Here is a 26,281-nt window from a genome sequence, read left to right on the forward strand (position 1 = left end):
GCTGTTTAGGGCAGGGCTGCACAACTTTGGTGTCCCAGCTGCTTTTGGACCAACTCCCATCATTCCTGACTACTGGCCACTGTGGCAGGGAATGATGGGAGTTGTAGTCCAACAACCGCTTTAGGGCTAACATTGTGCTTATGACAATCCTAATTGACTTAGGGCAATCTTACACAGTACACAGTATAAAGAGCCCCTGGTGGCGCAGTGGTAAAACTGCCGCCCTGTTACAACAGGTTACAAGTTCGATCCTGACCAGGGGCTCAAGGTTGACTCAGCCTTCCATCCTTCCGAGGTCGGTAAAATGAGTACCCAGAATGTTGGGGGCAATATGCTAAAATCTCATTGTAAACCGCTTAGAGAGCTCCGGCTATAAAGCGGTATATAAATGTAAGTGCTATTGCTACATGCAGTACATACAGTAGGGTTACAGAGCATATAGTGCAAAGCCAGACCTTAGCTTGTAGGCAGATCAACTACACGGGATTATACCTTCAAAAAGAAGGTAAACAAAAGGGTCCCACTATATTTATATTTTGTCCAGGCCCCACCTGTGCGTCAAAGTGTCCCTGTGCCCACCTCATCAGCCCCCTGAATATGAGGCTGCTTTATTTACTCATCTAAAGTCCCCAAGGGCCAAATCCATGAACTCTCTTCCCCCATAAAGTTGCTACCTTCCTTCTTTCTCTTAGCACCACAAGGTCAAAATGAACATTCCCTTTGCTAAAGTAAGGGTTTGTGCTTTTGTTATGCATGGTTAGTATGCCAACCTATTTCATTGCCTTTACTTATATACCCTCCTGTATTTATATACAGGTACCACCCTTATGCCTTTGCCAAAGCAGTTTGCAGTATTAAAACAAGTTACAGAAGATGTTAAAATAATACATTAGATCAGGGCCTCTCAAACTGTGACCGTCCTACATATGTTGACCTACAACTCCCACCATCCCTGGCTACTGGCTGTTGTGGCGATGGAGGTTGTAGGCCAACATCAACTGGAGGACTGCAAGCTGAGACCCCTGTGTTAAAACTACAGTCTGTAGACCAGAGGTCTCTAAACTGTGGCCCTGTAACTGTGTTGGCCTACAACTCCCATCATCCCTGGCAGTGGTGACTGGGGATGATGTAAGACATCTGCAGGAGACCTGCAGCTTGTGACCTCTGGTGCAAAACCTTGCAATCAGCCAGTGAGATACATGCTGCTGAGGAATAGGGGCAATGACCTGCTACTGGAGGCCTGCTACCTTCTTCCATCTTTCCCTGATGTGGGTGGACAATTCCACCACTGTTCTGCACTGGATATCACTGGAACATTCAATCCCAAAACACAGCAGAATTACACACACACCCCAAGACTGTCTCTGGCACCCCTGTGAGAGTCATTGCTTTGGGCTCCCGGCTTACCGCCCTCAGATTACAAGGCAACCCCAGAACAGCTCAAGAAAACAGGGTGTGGCCTCCTCCAACATTAGGCGATTCATAATGAAGAGTGCCTTTGAATTTAATTCAGTTAACACACTTAGGACACTGTTGCTAGGGAGACGCTATGTCCAGAGCAAAATGGGGGGGGGGGAAACTGCCACGTTTCAGCTTTCTAAGACTATTTAAAATTATGTACCAATGAAAATTGCTATTTGTTCCAATACTGCCACAATTAGCACCAGCTGGTGCTGTGATTCTACAGCTCCTCCACTTGAAATGCAGCCTTAGAATATTCACCCCATTTCAAAACACTCCCCCCCCTTATATAAGAGATATTGGACTTTGCTTGTGGGGATACAGGGCCAAGGACTCCTTTTTATTTGTGCATTGGAGGCAAGCTGCATCTCATTTTTTGTGACTGTATGTTTTATTACTTGATGAAGATAACAATGACAATAGAATATAATTTTTAAAAAATCCTAGTATATACTCACGGGCATGGGGATTTCCTGTCTCACAGGTTAGCAGGAAAATTATATTACAGATATTATCATATATGGCTTCCCCACAGTTACAGAAAGGTATGCTGTCTCTCTCTCTCACACACAGAGCATTTAGAAGATCTACCAGGTGGATTCTCTGATGTGTAAGGAGATGCAATTTATGACTAAAAACATGTAGGTACCCTACGTTCTCTTTCCTGTGTTGCAATTCTCTGATGACTAATCAGCACTTCTCTCTGGCTTTCAGTTTCTCCCATGTATGAATTCTCTCATGCAGGGGTTCTCAAACCTGGATCTCTAGATGCCGTTAGGCTACAACTCCTGACAGCTGTGGCTGGGGGTAATGGGATTTGTTGTCCGACAGCATCTGAGGACCTATAGTTGGCTAAAACTGGCTAAGTGATGATGGAGCTGTAGTCCAACATCTACAGACCCAAGGTTAGGAATCCCTGCCTTAGAGGTGCACACAGAAATGTGTCCTTTTCCTCTTCACGTCCAGCCTCCTTCACCCACCCCAAGTATTTGTGGCTCTCCACTGGTTTGTGCTATTTTTCTTCCATGCAGATTTTTCAATGCATCATCTACACATTCGTCTGGTAAGGGTTTCTCCCACCCGCCAACAACGTAACACACTTCCTCCCCGCATGAGACTTTTGATGGGAGGTCAGGTTATCCTTCCGACTAAAGCTTTTCCCACAATCCTGACATGCATATGGTTTCTCTCCTGTGTGAATCCTCTGGTGTCTGACCAACCCATGGTAGGAATGCAAGCTTTTCCCACACTTGAAGCATTTGTACCGTTTGGGCTTCCCATCAGAGATTGTTTCCTGTTGGTCAAGGAGGCATTTGGGCTGAAGCCATCGGCCAGATAGGAAGCCATGCTCAGCGTGGTTTCCTGTTTGGTGTATCAGATGCGGAACCATTCCGGATTCACAGTGGTATTTTTTCCTGCCTTGGGGTTTTTTCACACCTGCATGCCTTCTGGCTTCATTCACTGATCTATAGTCTTGTGTCCACTCAGCCAAGACATTCTGGGTCACTGCTGGCTGCACTCCTTGCAGTCCCTCATGCTCTTGCTGATGACTTGCAGCCAACACAGAAATCTCCCCTTGGCATATTCCTGGAAATAGACTGTATATGTTTTTTGGCTGCAGCTGTTCCTTCCGAGAATTCCTCTTGATCCTATTGGGCTCCTCCTTGTCACCTGTGTGAGAGAGAATGCAAATGTAACCCCTCTCTGGGACACTTGTGGGATGAAGTGGGAAGACGACAGATCAAGCTTCCTCTCCTCTGGATTTTCCAATTTCATTAGACACTGCTTGTATGGTTCCAAACTTCTCTTCAAAACTATAGGGGGCCTGAGAAGATCAGGCCAGAGCAGCCCACTAACAGTCAAACTAGATTCCAAAAACAATGTGATGTGTTGAGTAACTAGTGGACAATATTTTAGCACAAAACATTTCCAATGTTATACTTTTCTTAACCCCTACACAGGAAAAAAGAAAGAAAGAAACAGGCCAGTATGATGGAACAGGCCAGAATGACCCCTTAAAAATCAAACTGGGTCCCCAAAACAGTGGGAGGTGCTTGAGAGCAATATTGCAGAATAGAAACTTTTCCGATTTTACACTTTCACTAGGAAATCAAAAAATGCCTCAAAATAGAATGGAATGGCCCAGAACAACCCCTTAAAAGTCCAACTAGATCTGAGAAACTACAGGATGTATTAGAAACACTTGAGAACAATGTTTCAGAACTGCAATATTCCAGCACTACATTTCAGCTTTACACAGTCCCTAAAATATGAACACTAAAATATGAGCTTTATAGGAATGCTACCTATGGCAATGGGGTCACTACCAAAGTGGCGACACCAAAGGGGGTCACCCCTTTGTGGGGAGCCACTTTGGGGGATAATGAGGGTGAGGGCCAGGCTGTTTGGCTCAAGATCCCATGTGGGTGTGTAAAGGAGGGCGGGCATTATAATTGGGCTTCTATTTGAAATCTTGGGAGAGTTGATTTTCAATGTGTCTGGGTCTGTCTGGAGATGGGGTATATCCACTTATTATGGGGCAGCTATTCCAGTGGTGGTGGAGAATAAGAACATAAGAACAGCCCTGCTGGATCAGGCCCAAGGCCCATCTAGTCCTGCATCCTGTTTCACACAGTAGCCCACCAATGCTGCTGGAAGCCACAGGCAGTAGTTGAGGGCATGCCTTCTCTCCTGCTGTTACTCCCCTGCAACTGGTACTCAGAGGCATCCTGCCTTTGAGGCTGGAGGTGGCCTATAGCCCTCCAACTAGTAGCTGTTGATAGACCTCTCCATGAAGTTATCCAAACCACTCATAAAGCCATCCAGGATGTTGGCTGTCACCACATCTTGTGGCAGAGAATTCCACAAGTTGTTTATGTGCTTTGTGAAAAAAAATTCTTCCTTTTGCTGGTCCTAAATTTCCTGGCAATCAATTTCATGTGATAACCCCTGGATCAAGTGTTATGTGAGAGGAGGAAGAATTTCTCTCTATCCACTTTATCCACACCATGCATGATTTTATAGATCTCTACAATGTCTCTCCGCAGTCGTCTTTTTTCTAAACTAAATAGCTACAGATGTTGTAGCCTTGCCTAATAAGAAAGGTGTTATAGGGCCCTGATCATCTTGGTTGCCGTCTTCTGCACCTTTTCCAGTGTGGGCCGCACATTGAGTCGACACTCTCAACAAGCTGTCCACCACGACCCCAAGATCCCTTTCCTGCTTAGCCACCGACAGCTCAGATCCCATCAGCGTATACTTGAAGTTGGGGTTTTTTGTCCCAATGTGCATCACCTTACACTTGCCAACATTGAACCACATTTGCCATTCCGTCACCCACTCACCCAGTCTGGAGAGATCCTTTTGGAGCTCCTCACAATCCATTTTGGATTTAACTACCCAAAAGAGTTTAGTATCATCTGTAAATCTGGCCACCTCGCTGCTTACCCCTACTTCTAGATCGTTTATGAATAGATTTAAAAGCACCGGTCCCAGTACAGATCCCTGGGGGACCCCACTTCTTTCTTCCCTCCATTGTGAAAACTCTCCATGTATACCTACCCTCTGTTTCTTGTCTTTCAACCAGTTAGCAATCCACACATGTACTTGTCCCCTTATCCCATGACTGCTAAGTTTTCTCAGGAGTCTTTGATGAGGAACTTTGTCAAAATATTTTTGTCAGTCCAGCTATACTATGTCAACTGGATCACCTTTATCCACACACTTGTTGACACTCTCAAAGAAGTCCAAAAGGTTTGTGAGGCAAGATTTCCCTTTGCAGAAGCCATGCTGGTTTTCTCCCAGCAGGGCCTGTTGTTCTATGTGCTTTACAATTCTATCCTTGAGGATGCTTTCCATCAATTTGCCTGGAACAGATGTTAAGCTAACCGGCCTGTCATTTCCTGGACCACCCCTGAATCCTTTTTGAAAATCAGTGTTACATTTGCTACTCTCCAGTCCTCTGGTACAGAGCCTGATTGCAGGGATAAGTTAAATATTTTAGCAAGGGGCTTGGCAATTTCACATTTGAGTTCTTTGAGGACTCTTGGATGGATGCCATCCGGCCCTCGCGATTTGCCAGTTTTCAGTTTTTCCATACAGTTTTGAATATCATCTCTTGTCACTTCTATCTGACTCAGTTCTTTAGCCTCCGTCCCCGAAAACCCTGGTTCAGGAACAGGTATATGCTCAGTATCTTCTGCCATGAAGACGGATGCAAAGAACTCATTTAGCTTCTCTGCAGCCTCCATATCCTCCTTAATAATCTCTTTCACTCCCTCATTATCTAACGGTCCAACCGCCTCCCTGGCAGGTTTCCTGCATCTGATGTATTTAAAGAAGTTTTTGTTATTCCTCTTAATGCTTTAATTAAATGTTCTCAAACTCTCTTTTTACCTCCCTTATTGTCACCTTGCATTTCTTTTACTGGAGTTTGTTTTCCTTTCTGTTCTCCTCATTTGGGCAGGCCTTCCAATTTTGGATGGAAGCCTGCTTTTCTTTTTATGGCTTCCTTGATATTACCTGTTAGCCATGCTAATAGAAGAAGTAATGTTGACAAGTCAGCAGGCTGTTGCAGAGGAAGGGAAATCAGAAACAATTGCTGTCTCCCCTTCTGGCTGTCCTGCCAGCTCTTTGACCTTGGAAAGCAATGCTAACCACCCACAGAGACTTGTCTTGCTCCTTTGTAATGCCAGATCGGTTCAAAATAAACCTGAAATCATCCACGATTGGATTCTGGATGAAGGGGCCAATCTGGTATGTATTACGGAGACTTGGTTAGGGGAGGCTGGTGGCCCAGTCTGGTCCCGGCTTCTTCCTCCAGGGTACTCTGTTGAGGAGTAGGGGAGGGGAAGTGGACAGGGAGGTAGAGTGGCTGTGATCTACAAGAACAATATCTCCCTTGCCAGGATCCCTGCCGAAGTGTCTGACCATATTGAATGTGTGTACCTAAGTTTGTGGACCAGGGATAGACTGGGACTTCTATTGGTGTACTGATCACCCTGCTGCCCCACAGAGTCCTTAACTGAGCTGACAGACTTGGTCTCGGGCTTGGCGTTGGAGTCTCCCAGGCTTGTGGTGCTGGAGGTCTTCAACGTTCACTTTGGGACCAATTTGTCCAGGGCAGCTCAGGAGTTCATAGCGGCCATGACAACTATGGGCCTATCCCAAGTGGTCTCAGGAGGACTGACACATATTGCTGGTCACACACTTGATCTGGTCTTTCACTCTGAACAGGATGGTGTTCTGTTGGTGAGGACTCCTGTGATTTCCCCTTTGTCATGGACAAATCACCATCTGGTTAAAGTTGGACTCATGACCACATCCCAACTCTGCAGGGGCGCATTAGGATGGTCCACCTGAGAAGGTTACTGGATCCAATAGGATTCCAAGAAGCCTTGGAGGGATTTAGTGTTGCCTCTGCACTCTGGTGGAGAACTGGAATAATCAACTCACCAGAGCAGTGGACAAGATCGCGCCGAAGTGTCCTCTCCGACTTTGGATTGGCCCCTTGGTATTCGGAAGAACTACAGGGGCTGAAGCGGCAAAGTAGATGACTAGAGCTCAAGTGGAGGAAGACTCGACTCGAGTCCAACAGATTATTACATAGAGAGACTTTGGAGATCTATGCTCAGGCGATAAGTACAGCAAAGAAGGAATTCCTCCCGTATCGCCTCCGCAAGTTCACGTCCAGTTGAGTTATTCAGGGTCGTGAAGGGGCTAATGTGTGCCCCTTCCCCCTTGAATCAGTACTTAGAACCAATAATTACTCACTATGACACTTTTAATGAGTTCTTTGAGGACAAAATCTCTTGTATTCAGGCCGACTTGGATTCAAACTCTACAATTGTTACAGAGTCTAATGCCGAGGTGTCCAGCAGCTCCTCTTATGTTATGTCCCTGGATCAGTTTCAGTTTGTGACTCCTGAGGATGTGGACAAGTTGCTTGGAATGGTGCGGCCTACCACCTGCCCTCTTGATCCTTGTCTGACATGGCTTATACTGTCTGGCAGAGAGACGGTTGTAGAGGGCATGGTAGAGATTATAAATGCTTCTCTGAGGGAAGACAGGATGCCTCCTTGTCTTAAGGAGGCAATCATTAGACCACTTCTGAATAAGCCTGCCTTGGATCCCTCAGAGTTAAATCATTATTCAAGGGGGAAAATGGCGCACATTAGCCCCTTCAGGACCCTGAATAACTCCACTGGACGTGAACTTGCGGAGGCGATACGGGAGGAAAATAATTCCTTCTTTGCTGCACTTATCATCTGAGCATAGATCTTCAAAAGCTCTCTATGTAAAAATCTGTCGGATTTGAGTCAAGTCTTCCTCCACTTGCGCTCTAGTCATCTACCTCGCTGCTTCTGCCCCCGTAGTTCCTCCATATACCAAGGGGCCAGTTTCAAAGCAGATCGGAGAGGACGCTTCGGAGCGATCATGTCCACTGATTATCTAGCCCCATTTCAAACTGGCTTTCGGGCGGCCTATGGGGTGGAGACTGCCTTGGTCGGCCTGATGGATGATCTCCAGTTGGGAATTGACAGAAGGAGTGTGAATCTGTTGGTCTTTTTGGATCTCTCAGTGGCTTTCGATACTATTGACTATAGTATCCTTCTGGAGCGTCTGAGGGGAAAGGGGTTGGGAGGCACTGCTTTGCAGTGGTTCTGTTCCTTCCTCACTGGCAGATTCCAGATGGTATCTTTTGGAGACTGTTGTTCTTCAAAATCTGAATTATTGTATGGTGTCCCTCAGGGCTCTTCATTGTCTCCGATGTTGTTTAACATCTACATGAAACCACTGGGAGAGTTCATCAGGGGATTTGGTGCAGGGTGCTATCAATATGCTGACAACACCCAAATCTATTTCTCCATGTCAACGTCATCAGGAGAAGGCATAACCTCCCTAAACACCTTCCTGGAGGCAGTAAAGGGCTGCATGAGGGAAAACAAACTGAGGCTGAATCCAGATAAGACAGAGGTACTTATTGTGTGGGGTCAAAACTCAGGAGACGATTCTGATCTGCCAGTTCTGGATGGGGTCATGCTCCCACAGAAGCAACAGGTGCGCAGTCTGAGGGTGTTTCTGGATCCAAACCTCTCCCTGGTGTCCCAGGTTAAGGCAACGGCCAGAGGTGCTTTTTATTAGCTTTGTCTGATATGCCAGCTGCGTCAGTTTCTTGAGATGAATGACCTCAAAACAGTGGTACATCTGCTGGTAATCTCTAGGTTGGATTACTGCACTCTATGTGGGGCTGCCTTTGTACGTAGTCTGGAAACTGCAGTTGGTTCAAAACATGGTAGCCAGGTTGGTCTCTAGGTCATCTAGGAGAGACCATATTACTCCTGCCTTGAAGGAATTGCACTGGCTACTGATAGTTTCTGGGCAAAATACAAGGTGCTGGTTATTACCTATAAAGCCCTAAACAGCTTAGGCCCTGGGTATTTAAGATAACATCTTCTTCGCCATGAGCCCCACCGCCTGCTAAGATCATCTGGAGAGGTTCGCCTGCGGCTGCTGCCAACTCATCTGGCGGCTACTCAGGAACAGGCCTTCTTCATTGCAGTCTCTAGACTTTGGAATGTGCTCCCTGTTGAAATAAGAGCCTCCCCATCTCTGGCAACTTTTAAAAAGGCACTGAAGACACATTTATTCACCCAGAGTTTTAATTAGATTTATAGTTTTAAATAATTTTGATACTGGGTTTTAAATATTTGTAATTTTTAAAAGGATTTTAATTGTTAATTGATTTAATGTTTTAGATGATTTTAATTGTAAACCTCCCAGAGACACAAGTTTTGGGCAGTATAGAAATATTTTAAATAAAATAAAATAAATAAAAAATGAGGAAGGGGAGTTTTGTATCTCAAAAGTATGCTTCTTTGTTCCCCCATCTGGACAATACAACTCCCCCTCCAGAAAAGCCTGACTGAAGACACTCCGAGGGTCAAACACCTTACCAAAGAAGTTGCCTTGGAAACCCAGGCTGTCATCAGAGCCCTCAACAAGCATCACTCCCTTTCCTTCCAGCAGAGAGATGGCCTGAGATTGTGGAATCACAGTTCCTCCTGGAGATGAACAGACAGAGTAATTAATCAATCCGAGCTTGACTTCTGTACCACCTAAGCTATTGCATAAAGCAGGGGTTCACAACTTTGGGTCCCCAGATGTTGGACTACAACTCACATCATCTTCAGCCCATGTGCTAGGGGATGATGGGAGTTGTAGTTCAACAACACCTGGGGACCCAAGGTTGCAACCGCCCCCCCCACAAAAAACAGACCTTCCCACTTCACTGAGTCCTCCTCCTTGCAGAAGTAGAAGTTTAACCAAAGAAAAATACTTACCCAAAGAGGGAACAACATTCCCACCATTCTCCTCTATGACTTCCCAGCACATAGGCCTTTTAGCAGGAATTGGCTCCAACCCTTCAGCCTTCTCCAATGACATGCTTATAACTGTCAAATCCATGGTTTCCTGAAACAGGGAAAGACAGGATACAAATGGTTCAAGTAACATAACCATCAACTCCTGTATGCATCCCCCTAACGTCTAACTGACTAGGCCCATTCACAGGAGTGTACAGTGCGCACGGGTACAGACTATAAGCCCTTTGCTATTAGATTGTGAGCCTTTTAGGGACACGGAGCCATCTTTAGTTATTTTTCTATATAAACCACTTTGAGAACTTTTGTTGAAAAGTGGTATATAAGTATTCTTAGTAGTAGATCTGTACGCAGGTACAGCCATTCACATGTTATGCTGAACGCAGGTACAGACGGACACTTCCTATCTGCATCATGCATTTGAAGGGCTTGTTTCCAGGTTCACTTACATACCCAGCTCCTTTAATCTCATGAGGCAGTTTCCAGACCCTTGACCACCTTTGTTACCCTCCTCTGAAACTGTACCGCTTTATCAACATCCTCCTTAAAATGCAGGGCCCAGAACTGGCCACAGTATTCCAAGTGATATCTGACCAGTCAGTTACTAGAACAGTAACATTAGGTAGCTTCTCCTCTGCGGCCGGCTGGGCCACCGCTTCTCCTCCACAGCCTCTGCTGCCTCCTTCTGCCCACCGCCGTTTTCTCCGCCAGCTGGCCTCTGCCACAGATTTCTCCCCCAGACAGCCAGCTGGCGCCACCATTTTCTCCCCCTCCCCACCCATGGCTATCTGGCAGTTCTTCAAACTCTCGCAAGAGCTGCCACACATGGGATTAGCAACAGGTATGTCTTAGAGAAATATATATTTTTTCCTCAACTCCCAATAGCATCTCCTCCAAAATGGCCACCAGCAACACACACCAACTGATAACAGTTAGAGGAGCAGGGATTCTCCTCCAGTGTGGGCCACAGAGTAAAAACAACCCCATCTTTTGCTTCTTCCCCTCCATAGCAGCTGCATACTTTTATGCATATCCATAACAATGTGGAAAGCAGCATACAGATTACAAACATAAAGCAAACAAAAAACAAGATTAAAACATAAAATGCCATAGAAGCCATAGGAAACTTCTACAGTCATTGTTCATTGAGAAAATGCCCATCTAAAGAGAAATGTTTTGACCAGGCAATGGAAGACAGCCTATGAAGGAGCCATGGGAACTTCAAGGTGGTGGGAGTTCCACAGTTTAGGTAAAGATAAAGTGTGCCCTTGAGTACCACCACTGAAAAGGCCCTGTCCCACATCACCACCAATCAGCTCTATTAAAGAGATAGAATGTGGAACAGAAATCCTGTTGAAGCACTAAACATTCAGACATGTTCATACAGGAGGCAGCAGACCTTAAGATACTTTGAAAACCCTAAATAGCTTGGAACCAGGGCAGTAACAACCAGCACCTAGAAATGAGCTGGGAGATGGAAAAGCAAGGGTGTCACATGGACCCTATTGTACAAAGGCACTCTGTACATGCTTGGGAAACTCTTTTAGGGCCAGTTTAAATGAACCTCAGCTCACTGCTCCTTTTACGGTTGGAACCTTGTGGCGAACACGCCCGCCCTTACCTCACTCACGGACATGCTGACACATTCTTGGCATGTCTTTTACTCCCATGTAAAGGGTTATCATCCAAGTTGCCCCGCTACACATACTGCATAACCCTGTTTAAAAAAGGTTTTGCAGCACGTGTAAAGGGGCGGAGTGGACGATCACCCTTTACACGAGAGTAAAAGATGTGCCAAGAATGTGTCGACACATCCATGGGGGGGGGGCGGGTACGTTCGCCACGAAGTTAATCTGAACTGGCCCTTAGCGTCTGAGCCTTAGCACTGAAAAATAAACTCGATATATTATATCTAGCCCTTGCCTACAGCAAATGACCCCATCAAAACCTCACATACCCCAGTAGAGTCAGTGCCAGCCGTTTCCTTTCTTCCAGGAAGAAGCCTCAAACCGCAGTGCTCAGAGGCTGCCATTTCCCTCCCTGTGAAAGAAGAAGATCCGAAAAGGTCAAAACAGGGACAAATAAGGGAGTGTCATGTACCAGGGCGAAACAGCAGGAAACAGGGACAATCTTTTGTAAATGTGATCAGTGGGAGCCTTTGCAGTAAGCCAATTAATAAAACCATAGTTAATTATCACATACATTAATACTACCGGCCAGGGACAGGCTCGGTTTTCTAGAATCCGTTCCTACGTGCTCTGGCTTCCATCCAGCCATGGGCCTCTCTCCAAAAGGCTGCAGGCCCCTCCTGACATGTTACCTGCTGGCTGCAGGGTGGGGAGCTCAGAATGAAGCTGCTAGAAACTGCGGCTGCAATGCACTGCTTGGCAGCTCCATGTTTTCCCAGATTTTCCTGGGGCTCATAACACAGGGAGGAGAGCTGGTTTTGGGGTAGCCAGTATGAATTGTCCCCTTTGCTCAGCAGGGTATGTCCTGGTTTGCATTTGAATAGGAGACATGTGCAAGCACTGCAAAATATCCCCCTCAGGGAACATAGGATGCTGCCATATACTGAGTCAGACCATTGGTCCATCTAGCTCAGCATTGTCTACACAGACTGGCAGCAGCTTCTCCAAAGTTGCAGGCAGGAATCTCTCTCAGCCCTATCTTGGAGATGCTGCCAGGGAGGGAACTTGGAACCTTCTGCTCTTCCCAGAGTAGCGGCTCCACCCCCCTGAAGGGAATATCTTACTGTGCTCACACTTCTAGTCTCCCATTCACATGCAACCAGGGCGGACCCTGCTTAGTGAAGGGTGACAAGTCATGCTTGCTACCACAATACCAGTTCTCCTCTTCCCAGAGTGGAAAGAGCACCTGCATGCAGAAGGTTCTAAGTTGGCATCTCCAAGATAGGGCTGAAAGAGACTCCTGCCTGCGACCTTGGAGAAGTCGTTGCCAGTCTGTGTAGACAATACTGAGCTAGATGGACCAATGGTCTGACTCAGTATATATGGAAGCTTCCTATGTTCCTATTTAATCCTTATTTTTGCCACTTGGGGACACCATGCTGCTGACTACACCAACCAAAGTAGTGTAGTGGTTAGAGTGTTGAACAAGGACCAGGGAGACTCAGGTTCAAATCCCTGTTCAGCTCACTGGATGACTCTGGGTCAGTCACTTATCACTCAGCCTAATCTACCTCACAGGGCTGTTGTGAGGATAAACATAACCAGGTACACTGCTCTGCACTCCTTGGAGAAAGAGTGGATATAAGTGTAGTAAATAAATAAAAGAGGGTCCCCTCCTCCCCAAGTTGCTAGAATTGTCATTCTTCAGAATTCAGGTCTCTCCTCAGAGCCCTTAGACATTCTGTTTCCTGATGGGTGGGTGGATGCATCATGTCTTTAGAGCACCTGCATGTCAGTAGGTCCACAAAACTAAGGCACTATGAAGTGCAAAGCATCTAGCAGGTGTGGTCCAGTGTTCCCTCTAAGGCTTGCACATGCGCAAATGTGGTTTTTATGTCCGCTCAGTTAATTTCTTTCTTTATCTTTATTACGGTCGTTGACCAGCACACAGTTAATTTTAGATACCGCTCAGGTTGAATCTGGAAGGCCCCACTCTGAATGCATGTGTGCACACACTGCCTTGATACTGCCACCCAGAACAAAACTCATTCTGTATACAGAGAAAATAATTAGAGAGAACACTGGAGGATCCAGTCCAAACAATGCGGAATAGTGGGAGGGGGGCTTGGGCAGCAGTAATAACCCTAGCCATGAGAATGAGCTGTTACACATCGATCCTTATTTCCATCTATAAAATACTGGAGAGTACAGGCTTGGCTCATCGGCTTTGGGAATTGGGAATAATGTGCTCTTATATTTATTATTTATTTATCTACACAGACAGGTGTTATTGACTGGTTTGTTTTATCCAGACATCGAGTCCTTCCCAAGGACCTGGGATGGCTGAATTTTATCACCAATACTGTCGGTTATTATAGATATCGTCGCAGAATATAGGCTGTTCCCAGTAAAGCTGCTTTTTGTAATTGGCTGGTGGTGATTTCTGTAGCCCCTATGGTGTTGAGGTGCTCTTCAAAGTCTTTTGGGAATGCACCCAGGGCGCCAATTACCACTGGGATTATTTTGGTCTTTTTCTGCCACAGCCTTTCAATTTCAATTTGTAGATCTTTGTATTTGGTGATTTTTTCTATTTCTTTTTCTTCTATTCTGCTATCCCCTGGTATTGCTATGTCGATCATTCTAACTTGTTTTTCTTTCTTCTCGACTACAGTTATATCTGGTGTAATGTGTGGCAGATGTTCTGTTTGTAGTCAGAAGTCCCATAATATTTTTACATCTTCATTTTCTTCAACTTTTTCAATTTTATGGTCCCACCAAATTTTGGCTATAGGTAGCTTGTATTTTTTGCAAATGTTCCAGTGTATCATCCCTGCTACCTTGTCATGCCTTTGTTTGTAGTCAGTCTGTGCGATCTTTTTACAAAAGCTGATTAGGTGGTCCACTGTTTCATCTGCTTCTTTACAAAGGTGGCACTTGCTGTTGGTTGTTGACTTTTCGACTTTTGCTCTTATTGCATTTGTTCTTAGTGCCTGTTCTTGTGCAGCCAGTATTAAACCCTCTGTTTCTTTCTTCAAGTTGCCATTCTTAAGCCATTGCCAGGTCTTCGTGATGTCTGATTTTCCACTTATATTGTGCAAATATTGACCATGCAGTGGCTTGTTTTTCCATTTTTCTGCTCGGTTCTTGATTTTTTCTTTCTTGTAGGCCTGCTTTGTTTCATTGGTGTTGGAGAGGAGAGCTAGTCTTGTGGTAGCAAGCATGACTTGTCCCCATAGCTAAGCAGGGTCTGCCCTGGTTGCATATGAATGGGAGACTTGATGTGTGAGCACTGCAAGATATTCCCCTCAGGGGATGAAGCTGCTCTGGGAAGAGCAGAAGGTTTCAAGTTTCCTCCCTGGCTTCTCCAAGATAGGGCTGAGAGAGATTCCTGCCTGCAACCTTGGAGAAGCCACTGCCATTCTGTGAAGACAATACTGAGCTAGATAGACCAATGGTCTGACTCAGTATATGGCAGTTTCCTATGTTCCTAGTAGTTTCTCACTATTGACCATTTGAAGTGCATCTTCTTCACTGGCCTGTATATATTCTGCAAGGCCTCTTTTCTCCTCCTCTACTGTTTGATGGACTTGCAGCATTCCTCTTCCACCTGAGCTGCGAGGGAGGTATAGCCTATCTACATCACCGTGAGGGTGTAGAGCATGATTGATGGTCATTATTTTCCTGATCTTACGATCTAGCATCTCTAGCTCTGCCTGGGTCCAGTCTATTATTCCTGCAGTGTATCTGATAACGGTATAGCCCAGGTGTTTATGACTTGTATGGTGTTCCCGCCAATGAGTTTGGACTTGAGGATTTTTCTAACTATCCTGATGTATTCACTTCCAATTTTTCTTTTAACTTCAGCGTGTGCGATGTTATCAGCCTGGAGAATGCCCAAGTATTTGTAATGTTCTTTCTCTTCCAGGTTCTTGATCTTGCTTCCATTGGGCAGTTCTATTCCTTATGTTTTTCTTATTTTTCCTCTGTTCATTATTAATGCCGCACACTTGTCTAGTCCAAACTCCATTGCTATATCGCTACTGAATATACGGACAGTGTTTAGCAGCGATTCAATTTCTGACTGGGACTTTCCATACAACTTCAGATCGTCCATGTACAGCAGATGGTTGATTTTACTGGATGTTTTAGATGTTTGGTATCCGAGGCCTGTTTTGTTTGGTATTTGTGAAAGTGGAGTCGTGGCGATTACAAACAACAGAGGGGATAGTGAGTCCCCTTGGAAAATACCTCTTCTAATGCTAACCTGTCCAAGTGTCTCGCCATTGATTGTTAACTGTGTACTCCACATGCTCATTGCTTTTTTTTTTTTAATAAATATCTGAATGTTTTTGCTGACACCAGTTGTTTCTAAACATTTTAGTATCCATGTGTGAGGCAATGAATCGAAGGCTTTCTTGTAGTCAATCCATGCAATACTTAGATTGGTTTTTCTTCTCTTGCAATTTTCTAAAATCATTTTGTCAATCAGCAGCTGGTCTTTTGTGCCTCTGGTGTTCGGGCAATTTCCTTTCTGTTCAACTGGAAGCTGTTTGTTAGTTAATAAGTGTTGCATCACTTCATCTGCTATTATTCCAGTTAATAATTTGAACATGGTTGGTGGGCAAGTTATCGGTCTATAATTACTTGGAACTGCACCTTTTGCTGGGTCTTTCATTATGAGATGAGTTTTCCCAGTTGTTAGCCATTGTTCAATATCACCTCCTTGCAAAATGTGATTGAACTGTTTTGACAGTTGTTTATGAAGGCTTGTTAGGTGTTTAAGCCAAAAGCCATGCAATTCATCATCACCTGGTGCAGTCCAATTTTTAATTTTCTTTGCTCTTTCACTTATTAATTCTGGTGTTATTATTAGATCTTGCATTTGTTGGTTACATTTTTCGAGCTCTTTCACCCAGCCTGCTTTTTTATTATAATCTATTGGATTGTCCCATAATTTCCCCCAGAATTGCACTGTTTCTTCTTTATTTGGGGTTTCTAGGTTTCTTGTAGTTTCTCCTTCAATGCTTTGGTAGAAACGTCTCTGATTCGACTGGAATTGGAGATTCTGCCTGTGTTGTGTAATTCTAGCTTTGTATCTGCTAATCTTCTTTGACACTGCTGTTATTTGCTGCTTTATTATTTCCAGGACTTCTCTAATTTTCCTTGAATCTAGGTGGTATTTTTGGATCAGATACTGTTTGGTGTTTTCATTCTTCAGCTTCTTGTCTTTCATATCTTTCAATTTACTAGCATCTGATCTAAGCCTGGTGACTTTATTTTCTAATCTAATCTTCCATTTAGGTGATGTACTGCTTTCTTTTTTTACAGGTCCACTGATCTTATATCCGAGCTCTTGTGTTGTTATTGTTGCTGTACTGTACATTAGTTGGTTTGTTTCTTGCAAATTATTGGTTGTTATTTCTGTAAGTGCAGCATTGACGTCTTTTAATGCCTGAGCAAGTTGTTTTTTGGCAACTGTTTTTAGAGCTGGAAGTCGAACTCTGGTGGTTGTTTGGTTCATGTGCTCAGTTATTTTTTGCTTTAGTTCTTGTTGCTTTTCTGTTAAACGGCATTTGGGTTTTTGAGGTGAAGGCAAAGGGGAGCTTGCCTGGTTTTAATTTTGAAACAGTTCAGCAACCGTGGCATCCTCTATCTCCAACACCATCTCCACCTGCGCCTGAGCAACTTCTTCAGTTGGTGGTAAGGGACAGCGTAGTGTAGTGGTTAGAGTGCTGGACTAGGACCAGGGAGACCCGAGTTCAAATCCCCGTTCAGCCATAAAAAGTAGCTGGGTGACTCTGGGCCAGTCACTTCTCTCTCAGCCTAACCTACTTCACAGGGTTGTTGTGAAAAGAGAAACTCAGGTATGTAGTACACTGCTCTGGGCTCCTTGGAGGAAGAGTGGGATATAAATGTAATAAATAATAATAATAATAATAATTCTTCCATATCTTGAGCCTGTGTTGCTCTTTGCAGTTCTTCCAGCTCAACTGCTGTGAATACTTAATTTCTTATTATGAATCTTCTCTGGTCTGCTAGCCTTTGTTCTGTTATTTCTGTATCTGGATGCTTCTCTTTCCAAATTTGGTACATTCTTTTTAAATAACCTCTTCTAGTTGGACTAGACTTGTAATAGCAGATCATTATTTCCTTGTGGGCGTTTTTTGTATATTTTTTTTGGTTAAGCGACGTTTCTTCCAGTAACCTTGCAGTCTTCAGCCCTGGTTGCTCAACTGAAGATCCTGAGTCCTGTTGCCCACGCCACCAGATATCCAGGGACTCCAGCACCTGGCGCGGTCCTTGTTGACCCGGGCAACGACCAATTCGGTATAGATTTATTAAAGTTACGTCTCACCATATTGTTGATGGGAGAGGCACTCTTTGTCTAGCTCCTCTGGTGAGACCTGTCCAGTATGATTGGACCTCTGGCATAGCTCTCACCTTCCTCAGAGCTCGCAAGCCCCACAACCACGCCAAGGTAGTACCTCACAGGGGGTTGTTGTTGTTATTATTATGATTAACATTTTATATCCTGCTCCTCCTCCAAGGAGCCCAGAGCTGTGTACTACATACTTAAGTTAATCCTCACAACAATCCTGTGAAGTAGGTTAGGCTGAGAGAGAAGTGACTGGCCCAGAGTCATCCAGCTAGTTTCATGACTGAATGGGGATTTGAACTCTGGTTTCCCCAGTCCTAGTCCAGCACTCTAACCACTACACCACACTGGCTCTCACACTATATCGATAGCTTTGCAATTGTGGCAAGCTTGTAGACCAAACTGTACACCATGACTCCCACCTTGCTTGGCCCCTCCTCTTTGAGACATTGACCATGACAATTCCCAGGTTGCTCAGCCACACCCCCTACACACTGTAGGCCAGGCCTCCCAGGTAGCTTGGCCAGACTTTTGACACATTGAGAAGCATGTCCTAGTTTCTTCAGTGAAAAGTTGGAAGCCTATGAATACCTACCGAAACTGATTTCCTCTTCATCCTTCTCCTTGTAGATCTGTCTCTGGGAGGAGCCTGACGGAGTCCATTCTGGCTCCAGGTTGCTCCCAGCCATCTCCTGCAGTGGCACCTGAAAAAGCAATAAGGATACCATTGAGGCCAGAGGGACATGGGGCTGTTGGGTGTAATTGCTATAGATGGGGGCTATATTTATGTTTCTTCTGGGAAAACATGAGTGGCATCACATCATCAAACATATGTGGGGTCCCTAGGCAGCCTCCCATCCCGGCACTGGACAAATCCAAATAAATTTAGCTTCCACAAGTTTTCTGTATCATGTGCTTTCCAATCATGCTCAGAGATCAATTTTTATTTTTTAATGTGTAGCCAGACACATCGGGAGCTGCCATATACTGAGTCAGACCATTGGTCTATCTTGCTCAGTATTGTCTTCACAGACTGGCAGCGGCTTCTCCAAGGTTGCAGGCAGGAATCTCTCTCAGCCCTCTCTTGGAGATGCCAGGGAGAAAACTTGGATCCTAGATGCTCTTCCCAGAGCGGCTCCATCCCCTGAGGGTAATCTCTTACAGCACAGGGAGCTGATCTTGTGGTAACAAGCACGACCCGTCCCCTCAGCCAAGGCAGCACATCCCCCCAGCCAACAGGAAGTCCAGGTGGGGCTCTAAATGACCAGGAAGGTTTCCTGCAGCCACCCCGCACCTGCCCTGCCGAACCTACAGGTTTTGTTTATTTCAGCCACCACGCGGCCAAAGGGTGGCTGCCAGTGAGGCGAGCCGAGGAGATCTCCCTCCTGGCGGCACCGGCAGCCGGTGCGATCGCAGGGCCTGTCCATTCGGCCCAGCAGCTCTTGCTAACTGCGAGACGCACTTACGCAATTGAGAGAGATCGTCACAAGCCCGTGGCTTGCAACAATCTCTCTCAACTGCGCAGACGTGCCTCGCAGTTAGCAAGAGCCAGTGGGCTGAACGGACAGGCCCAGCAGTCACCCCAGCCGCTGCCAGCGGGGTAAAGGATTGCTCGGCGCACACCCCACCACTTGGCAGCCACCCCTCGGCTGCACAGCGACTGATTTTTTTTTTTTTTTTTAACCTGGAGGTTCAGAGCGGCAGGAGGCCCCCAAAAGTAGGTTTCAGGGGGACTTGCGGGGGGTGGTCATGGCAGGGGGGGGCGGGCACCCAAATTACCTAGGTGTGCCCCTGATAATCTTAATTGATAATTACCTCCTTCTGTCTCAAACATTCATGCATCCACAAACTTGAATGGGTGTAGTTGACATAATTACAAACCATGCCATTGAGCTTTCCCTGTGTATCCCTACAGCTGTAACAAATTTGGTTCAAATTGGTGGAGCACTTCACGAGTTAGCCCACTTGCGCCCCAAACGTTCATGAGTCCGCCATCTTGAACTGGGGTGAATGACATCATCACAAACTATGCTGTTGAGGAGTCACTATGTGTTACTTACTACCAGAGGGGCTCTTAGGACCAGGCCACGGGGATCTGGCCCGGTCTTCGCCACCTGGGGTGGGGACCCTCCAAACACCCCCTCCCTCCATTTGAGCAGCAAGCTGAAGCTGCCCCCGCAGCAGTCCCCAGCAAGTTGCGTCGCGCTGCGCGGGGAGGAGCACACCTGCCGGGTGCTGGCAGGTGGCAGCCATCTGCGCAGGCTGCCACTGCATAGTGTGTGGATGAGGGTGGGGGCAGGCGGGGGCCTCTCTCTGGGGCTTTGTGCGCTGCTGCTAGTGTGTGCGGCGTGTGTGCAGCTGCTGTACAATGCAATTTGCCAACCATGTGACAAACGTGGCTGCCCTGCACGCACCAGAAGACGGAGGGAGGCAGGGAGCAGCAGCAACGCCGTGAGCTAAGCGACTGGCGGCCATGAGTTGACCAACGAGTCGGTGTGAAGAGAAGAAGAGGGGGCAGAGAAAGGGCTGGTGTGGCTGCCCATATGGCTGCCTGCGTGTTGCGGGGGGGTGGGGGAGGCTGGTTTGGCAGGGAGGAAAGCGATTGTGATCCATTTCCCCTCTTTTAGTCCCTGATTCTCTTCCAATGTGATGCTGTATGTATGTGTGTGTATATATATATATAGATATAGATATATATGGAGGGAGGGAGAGAGAGAGAGAGATTGATATATTGTGTTTCTCCTGGAAAGCCGGGAATACACAGCTATTTTTATCCTCACAACAACCCTGTGAGGTAGTTTGGGCTGAGAGATAAGTGATTGGCCCAGAGTCACTTATTAAGTTTTCTGGCTAAAGGTAAGGATTTGAACTTGGGTCTTCCCTTCCTAGTCTAACACAAGGTATATGTACAGGACAACAATCTTAGGATCCTTTGTATTATGCTGTTTGAGGGCTGGATTTCATTATTTTCTTTTTGAAATGCCAGTGCTATTGTTCTTTTGCAAGTTTGGTTCAAATTGGCCCAGGCTTTGAGAAATTGATAGGGACACACACACACACAAAGCTGAGTGATCTCACAATTTTACTTTCCTCAAGGAAAGGCTAAAAATTGACTGATAACCATAGGTTAAAGTAGTTAAACATTTAAATGCCTCTTTTAAAAGATGTATTTTCAATGTTTTTTGAAAAAAACACTGAGGCAGAGAACATGGAAGAGCATACTTAGAAAAGAAGCTGGGCTGCCTAGTATAAGAAAGATTTTATTAAACATAGGAACATAGGAAGCTGCCATATACTGAGTCAGACCCTTGGTCTATCTAGCTCAGTATTGTCTTCACAGACTGGCAGCGGCTTCTCCAAGGTTGCAGGCAGGAATCTCTCTCAGCCCTATCTTGGAGAAGCCAGGGAGGGAACTTGAAATCTGCTCTTCCCAGAGCAGCTTCATCCCCTGAGGGGAGAATATCTTGCAGTGCTCACACATCAAGTCTCCCATTCATATGCAACCAGGGCAGACCCTGCTTAGCTATGGGGACAAGTCATGCTTGCTACCACAAGACCAGCTCTCCTCTCCAAACATTTCCTCTAAATAGCCACCTAATGGCTCAGTGGGGAAATGACTTGATTAGCAAGCCAGAGGTTGCCAGTTCGAATCCCTGTTGGTATGTTTCCGAGACTATAGGAAACACCTATATCAGGCAGCAGCGACATAGGAAGATGCTGAAAGGCATCATCTCATACTGCGCAGGAGATGGCAATGGTAAACCCCTCCTGTATTCTACCAAAGACAACCACAGGGCTCTGTGGTCACCAGGAGTCTACACCGACTCAATGGCACACTTTACCTTCACTTCTGAATATCCTAGTCTAAGCACCACAGATTCTAGGAGCCATGGCACCTGGCTTTAACGTAATTATTTAATTTAATTTATAAACAAATCAGTCTACCATTATTTATGTTTTAGCTGTTCTATAGCTATTCTCTGCCCTGACTCTCCACAAAATGTCTGGCTATAGACATGATTGTAGGGATGTCACCTTTTTTCTTTTTAATACTGGTGCTGTTCCTCTACTGTTAATGGTCGGCAGGACACACAGCCATTAAGCAAAAGAGCCTTTTCCATCACTTTTAGCTCCGCTTTAGGGGGGGAAACGCTGTCAAATGCTGATTTTCTGCCCAACTATGTGTTAGAAGGCACAGGAGCAATACAAGAAAACATTGTGGCAACCTTGATCCCATCACACATAAACTCATAAGCTGATTAGTTGACTTTTAACACAGGTGGCTGCGAATCAGGTTTGTGATTCGCAGCCACCGGATGTGGCGAACCAATCTAGACAGTTTGACAAATTCAGAGAGGAGAGGGCTATCAATGGTTGCCAGCCTTGATAACCAACAGGAAGTGGGGGGCGGGGTTGCCCTCTTTTCCTTGCTTACAGCTTCCCAGATGCAGCTGGTGGGCTACTGTGTGAGGCAGGATGCTGGACCAGATAGGCCTTTGGCCTGAACCAGAAGGGCTCCTATGTCCACAATAAGAAGAACATAAGAACAGCCCTGCTGGATCCGGCCCAAGGATGCCCATCTAGTCCAGGATCCTGCTTCACACAGTGGCCCACCAGGTGCCTCTGGGAAGCTGACAGGCAGGCATTGAGGGCATGCCCTCTCTCCTACACACAATCTGGAAATCCCATAAATGGCCTGGTCACCAGAAGCCAACCCAGCTCAGTTTGTGACAAATATCCAGAGGAAAGATGTGCTTCCATCGGTGTAGCGTAGTGGTTAGTGTTAGGATCAGGAAGACCTCAAGTCAAATCCCCACTTTCCCATGACATTTGCTGGGCGATCGTGATCCAACCACAATCTTTCAACCAAACCTATCTGACAGGGTTGTTGTGAGAATAAAATAGGTAGGGGAGAACCATCTACCACTCTGAGCTCTCCGGAGGAATGATAGGAGAAAAATGTCCCAGCTCCGCCAAAATCCAAGAAGGGAACTGAGAACTGTGCATTGTACAGACCCAGGGGGAGTTGGGCGGGGACATCATATATTTCCATGTGCTCTGCATACAGGGATGCATTGCACTCCCATAGCTCAGTGGCAGATCACATGTTTAGGATCAATCCTAGCAACTCCTGCCTGAAACTCCAGAGTGCTGCTGCCAGTCCGTGCAGGCAATACGGAATTAGCTGGACAAGGGTCTAAATCCATATCTATCCATCTATCCACACAGAATCTTTATATACTGCTTTCCAAAAGTTCCAAAAATGGTCTACATAGACAGACAGACAGACAGATGGGACAGAAATGAATAGATAAAATAGCTTCCTGTCCCCAAAGGGCACAATCTAAATAAGAAACATAAGTCAGACACCAGCAACAGCCACTGGAGGAATGCTGTGCTGGGGATGGATAGGGCCAGTTGCTCTCCCCCTGCTCAATAAACAAAACCACCACTTTTAAAAGGTGCCTCTTTGCTCAGTTAGTAGGGCAGGTACAGTATGTATGTATGTATGTACACACACCTATATCTATACACATCATAGAATAAGAAAATACAGCAGTAGCACCATTAGCAGAACTTGGTCTGAAGGCTCATGAGTCTAGCTAGTGCCTGGATGATAGGAGACCTCAGGGGACCCCATGTATGACATCTTGAGTTCCAGCATGCAAGGGAGACCGCATTCAAGTCAATAATTTTCTTATCGTGCAGTTCAATCGCTCACTTCAAGACATAGACAAAGGTCCCCCGTTGATTACCATGCTTCTGCCCATCCCATGAACCGCAACAGAGACCCTGTTGGATTTCTTTCACTTATGCACCTCATCCTTGCAATCCCATTTTTCCACATAGGGGCAGTGGCTTGAAGAGACTTTTGCTTGTATCTTGGGGTCACATAGGTGAAAGTATCTATATTTCATCATAATGGGGATGCAGGCCAGATTGAGTCATTTGGGCTGTAGCTGCCAACCCGCAAACTTCACATTCAAACCTTACCTGCCATCCTCCTGCCTTGGCCTCTGGAGGACTCATCAGGAAATCCTCTACCAGGGCCACAGCGTGGGAACAGCTATCTGGCCCACCTGCTCGAACCCAGCTTTGTAGCTGTTGCGGCAAGATGTCCAGGAACTGCTCCAGAACCACCAGGTCCAAGATCTCCTCCTTGGTGCGCTTTTCTGGCTTCAGCCACTGGCAACAGAGTTCCCGGAGTCGGCTGTAAATCCTCCGTGGCTCTTCCACATCTTGGTAGCAGAACTGCCTGAAGTGCTGGCGTCGCACCTCCATTTGGGTGGCCTCCTCGTGCAAAATGACAGCCCTCACCTTCCTATAGTCTCCCTGGTCTCTGGCATTCAGCCTGCTGTAGACACATCTACCTTCTCTGCTAAGCGCTGGCAACAGCCGGGCTGCCCACTCTTCTCTAGGCCACTGACAGCCTTTGGCAACTTGCTCAAAGAAGTCCAGAAACGCCTTGCTGTTATCCCATGGGTTGTGCTCCATTAGCGGTGAGTTCCACCATCCTCCTAACTGATGGGACTGGAGTGTCTTCAGCAGCTCCTGCCATTGGGTTTCCCAGTGCTGTCGGGTTTCCCAGGGCTGTTGCCGCCCCTCATCATGTTCCCATTCAGGTTCTTCCGATGCTGTCCATCCTGAATAGTCTGCCCTCCTTTCTGGCAGAGCCTCGTGGGAGACATTTCCTCTTGCCTTTGGTTCCTCTTCTAGTTCAGGGCCTCTTGGATTTGACCTCTTCATTTTCACCCCTGCTCTAAAACTGATGTGCCTGCTAGGAGTCTGACCCTAGCTGAACTGTCTGCTCTCTCCAGAAGACGACCCAGTTTCTTAGCTAGCTGTGGAGCAAAGAAGCTAGCCCAGCCCCTCAACCGTTATAGAAGCCCTCTCTTAGTGCCAAGAACAGCTAAAATGCCAGCGACCACTATCCGTGATTCATCCCATCCCCTGAGGGAATTCCTGTTGCAAGTTGAGTTGGTGGGTCTTCTATTCAGGAGGAGAAACAAAGGTTTGAGGATCCACCCACTCAATGTTCGGCTTCCTCCTTTCTCAAAGGATAAGAAATTAAGCTTTATCTTCCATATTCAAATGAAGCACTCAGAACGTTAACACATTTTAAGATCACCACCAGCAGGGTGGTGTGAGAGAGAGAGAGAGCGAGAGCAAGGAGAGGGGAACAAGCCCCCCTCCTCAGACAAGCAGCTTGTCTCCCAATTCTGTTTCAGAAACCTAACATGTGGGACAGAGCTCAGTCATTCATAAAGGCACTTAATCCCTTCTGTGCTCCCTTAACCTCCCTCCCCCACCTGGTGCTGCCACTGAACGCAAGGATGGCCAGCTGCTGCTGATAATCAGTAGCTAAAGGAAGTTAGCTTTTTGATTTTCTGTGTCTTTTAACACCCGCTGCCCACATTTCACAAGTGGAAACACCAGCAGCCTTGTGGACTCCTGTTCTCATGTCAAAGCCTACAACCCAAGTTTTTCTCCGCTTTCACACCCTGCAGAGGTCTCTTTTCCTCCTGCTGTATGTCTGCATGTCCAGTTTGCACCTGCTAACTGGGCAAAAGACAAACATTTTAAAATTGTGATTCTCTTATATTTAGCAGGGGGGGGCAATTTGCTCTAACCAACCCCAGCACAGCATCCCTACAGTGGCTGCAGCTGGAGTCTACCTTGATTGGGCGGGGGAGATTGTGAGACCTTTGGGGCAGAGAAACATCTTGTGCTTTTTCTATGTAAACTGCTTTGACAATTTTGTTCTCAGAAATAATATATAAGTCAGTAAGTAAATAAAAACATAAGAACAGTCCTGCTGAATCAGGCCCAAGGCCCATCTAGTCCAGCATCCTGTTTCACACAGTGGCCCACCAGATGCCGCTGGAAGCCACAGACAGGAGTTGAGGGCCGGCCCTTTCTCCTGCTGTTACTCCCCTGCAACTGGTACTCAGAGGCATCCTGCCTTTGAGGCTGGAGGTGGCCTATAGCCCTCTGACTAGTAGATGTTGATAGAACATGAAGTTATCCAAACCTCTCTTAAAGCCATCCAGGTTGTTGGCTGTCACCACACCTTGTGGCAGAGAATTCCACAAGTTGATTGTGTGTTGTGTGAAAATGTACTTCCGTTTGTTGGTTCTAAATTTCCTGGCAATTAATTTCATGGGATGACCCTTGTTCTAGTGTTATGCATGCGAGAGAAATTTCTCGCTATCCACTTCCTTGACGCCATGCATGATTTTATAGACCTCTATCATGTCTCCCTGCAGTTGTCTTTTTTCTAAACTAAAAAGCCCCAGGTGTTGTAGCCTTGTCTCATAAGGAAGGTGCTCTAGGCCCCTGATCATCTTGGTTGCCCTTTTCTGCACCTTTTCTAGTTCTACAATGTCCTTCTTTAGATGTGGTGACCAGAATTGTGTGCAGTAAATTGTGGCCGC

At 46.2% G+C, this 26,281-nt stretch overlaps 1 protein-coding gene across 1 annotated transcript; it reads right to left on the bottom strand.

Annotated features, from left to right (window-relative positions):
• Positions 1 to 1,756: 1,756 nt before the first annotated feature.
• On the bottom strand, positions 1,757 to 25,386 carry LOC128342213 (zinc finger and SCAN domain-containing protein 30-like). Its single transcript, XM_053289296.1, has 6 exons — positions 23,841 to 25,386; positions 18,442 to 18,550; positions 11,800 to 11,882; positions 9,804 to 9,933; positions 9,417 to 9,524; positions 1,757 to 3,132 (listed from the first exon to the last, which is right to left on the bottom strand). Exons 1-6 carry the CDS (start codon positions 24,591 to 24,593, stop codon positions 2,510 to 2,512), a joined length of 1,806 nt encoding a protein of 601 aa, XP_053145271.1. The 5' UTR covers positions 24,594 to 25,386; the 3' UTR covers positions 1,757 to 2,509.
• Between the last annotated feature and the right edge of the window lie 895 nt (positions 25,387 to 26,281).

This window comes from Hemicordylus capensis, chromosome 2 (assembly GCF_027244095.1).
Source record: "Hemicordylus capensis ecotype Gifberg chromosome 2, rHemCap1.1.pri, whole genome shotgun sequence".
Classification (NCBI taxonomy): domain Eukaryota; kingdom Metazoa; phylum Chordata; class Lepidosauria; order Squamata; family Cordylidae; genus Hemicordylus; species Hemicordylus capensis.

Coding starts and splice junctions, on each gene's coding strand:
- LOC128342213 (XM_053289296.1), bottom strand. CDS start 24,593: ATGAAGAGGTCAAATCCAAGAGGCCCTGAACTAGAAGAGGAACCAAAG. Junction 11,883..18,441: donor TGAAGAGGAAATCAGTTTCG/GTAGGTATTCAT, acceptor CTTCTTTCACAG/GGAGGGAAATGGCAGCCTCT. Junction 9,934..11,799: donor CTGGCACTGACTCTACTGGG/GTATGTGAGGTT, acceptor TCCCTGTTTCAG/GAAACCATGGATTTGACAGT.